The 6,000-nt window shown below is 35.6% G+C and overlaps 1 protein-coding gene across 8 annotated transcripts in view; it reads left to right on the top strand.

Moving 5' to 3' along the window:
• Positions 1–6,000, top strand: part of LOC137011632 (R3H domain-containing protein 2) — a 69,561-nt gene that overhangs the window by 51,058 nt on the left and 12,503 nt on the right. For 7 of the 8 annotated variants that reach the window (XM_067374647.1, XM_067374646.1, XM_067374645.1 and 4 more), the window contains 5 exons: positions 418–650; positions 2,044–2,222; positions 2,560–2,661; positions 4,500–4,778; positions 5,811–5,940. In XM_067374647.1, coding sequence (XP_067230748.1) covers positions 418–650; positions 2,044–2,222; positions 2,560–2,661; positions 4,500–4,778; positions 5,811–5,940 — 923 coding nt within the window. The remainder of the gene's footprint in view (positions 1–417; positions 651–2,043; positions 2,223–2,559; positions 2,662–4,499; positions 4,779–5,810; positions 5,941–6,000) is intronic. The other variant, XM_067374652.1, reaches the window with a different exon arrangement.

Genomic DNA, 6,000 nt, shown 5'->3' with positions numbered 1-6,000 from the left:
TTAACAGTGATGGATCTGTGTGTGTGTGTGTGTGTGTTCGTGTCTATCATAGGGCTGCACGGTAAATAAAACTCACACACTAATTAAGAAGGTCGGATGATGTTTTCAAACTTGCATCACTGCATGAGTATCACTGCAAACCACATTGCAGGTGTGTATCGTTGCATTTAATGCGAGTGCGGTGGATTTGGCCGTACGGTGCAGCCCTGGTCTGTGTGTGTTTGTCTTTGTGAGTTTTAATGTTTGGGTTCGTGTCGGTACGTGTGCACTTTTATCCTGTTTGTGTCTGATATCTTGCAACTGAGTGTGTGTAGAGCTCCTGTGATGGATCTGCATGTTTGTGTGTGTGTGTCTCTCGTTTGTGTTTGTGTCTGTGTTCACAGAGCTCTGTTTGTCTTATTCTCCTCCCGTCCGCAGGGGCAACAGGGAGAGCTCCAGTCGGGCGTCCAGCAGTCGCCAGAGCAGCACCGACAGCGACATGAAGAGCCTGGAGCCTCGTCCGTGGAGCAGCACGGACTCGGACAGCTCCAACCGCACGCTGAGACCTCCGGTCACCAAAGCCAGCAGCTTCAGCGGCATCTCCATCCTCACGCGAGGAGACAGTCTGGGCAGCAAGGGTTCGCAGGGCAGCGCCAGGGGCTCCCGCACAGGTGGCACACCGACACGACCGCTGCGTGTTGTGTATTAATTATTAACACCGTTTATGTGAAGTTGGCCAGTTTAATTCCTGCTGAATGTGCTTGTGGAAATCCTTCCCATCAGCATAATTTAGCAGCTCATCCATCATGTCAAAACCATTATCTTATTATATTAAGAACAAGAGGTAAAGGGCTGAAATCCTGCTGCTTGTTTTATCTTTAATTTTTTGTGCAAAAAAAGTGTTTTTGCTTGGAAGAAACATACTTTGGAGAAAACAAATAAATAAATAAATAAATATTATTTATTTATTTATTTATCCCAAAACAGGAAGAATCAGTCCTGGGAATATATTTATTTATCAATTTTTCTTTCTTTCTTTCTTTCTTTCTTTCTTTCTTTCTTTCTTTCTTTCTTTCTTTCTTTCTTTCTTTCTTTCTTTCTTTCTTTCTTTCTTTCTTTCTTTCTTTCTTTCTTTCTTTCTTTCTTTCTTTCTTTCTTTCTTTCTTTCTTTTCTTTTTTTTTTTTTTTTTTTATATCTTCCAAGTATGTTTTTCCCCAGAAAAAAGGAAATAAACATACTTGGGAGAAAATAAATTAATATTATTTAAAATTATATTATTTATTTGTTATTTTATTTATTATTTATAATAAATACTTCCAAGTATGTTTCTCCACAAACAGGAATAAACTTACTTGGGATAAAAACCAAACAAAACAAAAACAAAACAAAACAAAACAAAATAAGATAGAAATTAAGAATAAAATAAAATAAATAAAATTAAAAATAAATTAAAGAAATTAAAATAAGATAAAAAATAAAGTAAAAAAATGTAAATAAAAAAATTAATAAGTAAATAATTAAAATTTTCTCCCACAACAGGAAGAAACATACTTGTAGATAAATGTAATATTTGTAATTTTATTATTTAATAATGTTTTGATTATAATATTTGTTTATTTTTATTTATTTATTCTCCCCAGTATGCTTTGCCCTAGCTAATATTTTTGTATATTTATTTATTTGTACATTTGCTTGTTTTTTCCCCTCAAATAAGCATTAAAATCTCAGAATAACGGGGGATGAAATTTAAAATTAAATTTAACATCTAATTTTATTTTTAATAAAAAATCTAATTTTATTTCATAAGAATATCTGTCATCTTATTTTCAGTGCAAACACTATTATATCTTTTTATATACTGCTAAATCATGTTTTATGCCCTATTCCAGGTGAGACACATCCCAGTATATGCCTTAAATTTCAGTGATGATATTTTGCATTAAAGCATTTGAATTACGACGGTGGTGTTCTTTCATTAGTCGTGAACTTTTCTCTGAGAGCTGATTATCGTGCCTCACTGTCATATTCATTAATGCTCCTCTGTCCTCTCTGTAACCGCTCAGGTCTTCCCACGATCACTCCGGATCTCTGTGCACCAACACAGCCGCCCCAGCAGGGCCGCGGTCTCCTGCCGTGTCCCCCGAACTGCCCCTCCGCCGCCCCTCAGAGCGCGAGCCAGCCGCTGCTGCCCACCCCGTCCCACACGCACACCATCAGCGCACACAATCACATGATGCCTCAGGTGAGCCGCTTCCTCTCCTCCGGCTGTGGCGTGAAGCACATGATCACGCTTTCATGAGGAATTTTACAATGGAAGTGCATGTGTTTGGCGCAGTCATTGATGCTGGTTGTTACTTTGTGGCGGCTTGTCATTCTGAAATGCTGCTGCTTCAAACACTGTCAGTATTCTGAGCACAGCCGAGCTAATGCTAGACGTATTTTAGTTCTCGGCACTGATCTGTACATGAACAGAACATTCTGCTCTAACGTTTCCTCCGTTTGCGTCCCTCTAACACGATTCTCTCATCTGGTTTCCTCCTAAACGCCTCTTCCTCTGTTCTTTCTCTGTCTCTCTGCAGCCGGTGGCGTCTCTGCAGCCGTCTGCGCAGGCTGTGTCTTATTCAAACCCTTCGTGCCCTCAGGTCATCCTGCCTGTTTCTCCTTCCCAGCAGTACAACATGGTACTGGAACACTGCTCCTCTCGCTCTCCTGCATCTTTCCCTTCATTTCCCCTCATCAGTTCTCTCGGGATCTTCTTCTTTTGAGCTTGGAATAGGATGTTGTAGCTAGTAGTGATTTGTTTGGGTGTTTTTGCACTGATTTTAAAGGGAGAATCTGCTGATTCTGTTCAAAGTGCACCGCTTTAGATAATATTCAATACAATAACTATTAATGAAGAGATAAGAAAATGTAAATAAGACATTTAAAATATTATATATATAAATAATACTTTAAAGTAATATTTAAATAAAAAAAACACACCCGCATATATATATATATATATATATATATATATATATATATATATATATATATATATATATATATATATATATATATATATATATATATATATATATATATATATATATATATATATATATATATATGTATATATATATGTATATATATATATATATATATATATATATATATATATATGTATATATATGTGTGTGTGTATACTAATTTAAAAACAATATCTTTAAACAAAATATTTTGTTATATTTTGAAATATTTAACATATTATCATTAATATATATTAATATACATTTTTTTTTATATATTTATATGTGTGTGGAAATATATATATATATATATACATATACATATTTATATTTATATATAGATATATTTTTTAAAGTTATTTAAATATTTTTACAAATATATATTTTTAAATTATATATATATATATATATATATATATTTTTATTATTATTTAAAAATATATATATTTGTAAAAATATTTAAATAACTTTAAATATATTATATACATTTTTTAGTTATTTAAATATTTTTACAAATATATTTTTAAATTATATATAAATATATATATTTTTTATATATATAAAAATATTTGTATATTATTTAAAAATATGTATTTGTAAAAATATTTAAATATATTAATCTAATTAATCGTAAATTAATCATCAAATTTGGAAATTACCCTAATTAGATCAGTTTAAGTCATTATTGTGTTAAATGAGAAATGCATCAAATAGATATTACAAATAGCTTTGGAAAGAAATAAAAAAAAAATTTTATTCAACATAATTTATTACACAAACTTTTAGAGTTCACCTGCCATGACGGTGAATAAATGGTGATAAAATTATGAACTATACATTTAATTTTTTTTTTTTTTGGTTTGTTTTTTTTCCATATGGAATTATAAAAGAATTTATTTCATGAAATTATATTGTAAATAAGAAACTAAAACAGTAAGTCATTGAGTCATTCATTCATTCATTCATTCGATTCGTTCAAACAGCTGAATCATTCAGGAATTAGTAAATGGCTCTCTTTATGAATGGACCATTGAATCATTGATTCTCCTGATTGATTCGCTCAAAACACACATTATTCAGAAACGAATCACTGCTGTGTGTTGCTCTGAGATGCACAACAGTTCTGCTCTGGCTTTATAGGTAATATTTTCGTTGGCAAAATTGAGCAAAAACCGATAATATTGTCTAAAATATAACACAATATTAACACGTTTGCACTCATGCATGTCATATGATATAAATATGAGACAATATCTCATACAGGGGCGTTTTGCCCTGATATCTTGAATTTTATGGTCATTCTAACTCTGTTTGAATCTGTTGTAAACGTTAGACTTCACGTGAGGAGCTTCATTTGTGAGTGTGTCATTAACAGAGAAGCTGCACATGCAGCATTTCAGATCAGTCACATGTGATGTTTAATGACTATAAGGATGTTGCCTATATAGACAGGGAAGTGGCTCACTAGGAATTGAAACGGAGCCCATGTTGATCTCTCTGTCTGTCTTCAGGGTGATGAGTTGACTGCAGGTTTCGGGCAGATGTCTCTAAGCCGTCAGGGCTCCAGCGAGGCTCCAGAGCCGCCCAGCCTATACCAACCTCCACCCGCCGTATTATCCCAGCATCCCCCACCGCAGCCCAGCTACATCATGCCCCCGCCGCCCTCTGGATACCAGCCCGCGGCTCCACACGCGCACCCGCCTCCACCGCCGCCACCTCCATCACAGCCCATCCTGCAGACCGCGCCGCCCGCTCAGGGCTACATGCAGCCGCCGCCTCCGCCTCAGCAGGTACAACACAGAACCGCTCACAAGTTTGGGTTTTTTGAAAGAAATTAATATTTTTATTCAGCAAGGATGCATTAAATATATCAAAAGTGACATTGAAGTTCTATTTCAGATAAATGCTGTTCTTTTGAACTTTCTATTCATCAAAGAATCCTGAAAAATAAAATGTATCACAGTTTCCACACAAATATGAACTGTTTCTAACACTGATAATAATCATAAATGTTTCTTGAGCAGCAAATCATCATATTAGAATGATTTCTGAAGGATCATGTGACACTGAAGACTGGAGTAATGATGCTGAAAATTCAGCTTTGATCACAGGAATAAATTACACTTTACTATATATTCACATAGAAAACAGCTGATTTACACTGTAAAAATATTTCACAATTTTTACTGTATTTTTGATCAAGTAAACGCAGACCCCAAACTTTTGAACAGTAGCTTCACCTTCTGTGTCTCTGAATCATGATTGTGCTGCTTTATTATCATCATCATCTCTCCAGTCCAGTCAGGGAACACTTAGGATTTAAAAACAAATCACCGGCTGTAAATTGTTCATCTACAATCCCGAGGTAGCTGTAATTTCCCGTGCAAAATATTACCAGACTCTCTGAAGAGAAAACAGGAAGTTGGTACAACGGTGTTAGACAACTTTAGTTAGACAACTTAAGTGTGAGAGCGATGCAGAGTGTGATTCTTGTGGGATGTTTGTGAAGGCGTGCTGTAATCACACACATTTGTGCATCTCACTCTCGCTCCTGCAGGGTCTGCTGGGTTTGATAATGTGCAGCGGGAGAATAGTTTATCATTTATTTAATAATGTGAAAGTACAGAGCAGGATGCGTCACAAACTAATCAAGCCGAGGAAGATCCTATTTTAGGGTGCGTTTGCTGTGCGTGAAGTTTAGTTATGCTTAACCATTGATTTTAAAAACTAGAGATTTCAGTTCACTGACTGTTCATTTTCTGTGCAGCAGCTCATCACAGATGAGAGTTTGCCGTGCGTCATCACACTCTCTCCTCTCTCAGATCCAGGTGCAGTATTACTCCACCGCAGGACAGTATCCTAATTCCGGCCAGCAGTACCGCTCCATCTCTCACCAGGTGTCGTTCCCCACGCAGCGATCTCAGCCGCTGCCCCCGCCGGCACAGCCCTCCGGTCAGTCGGACCTCACTTCCTGTTCTGTGTGCTTTTATAGCTAGAACTTCTAGACAACAT

Source organism: Chanodichthys erythropterus, chromosome 21 (genome assembly GCF_024489055.1).
Source record: "Chanodichthys erythropterus isolate Z2021 chromosome 21, ASM2448905v1, whole genome shotgun sequence".
Classification (NCBI taxonomy): domain Eukaryota; kingdom Metazoa; phylum Chordata; class Actinopteri; order Cypriniformes; family Xenocyprididae; genus Chanodichthys; species Chanodichthys erythropterus.
The sequence above is the reverse complement of the archived record's forward strand: the minus strand, read 5'-3'. Positions and strand labels throughout refer to the sequence as shown.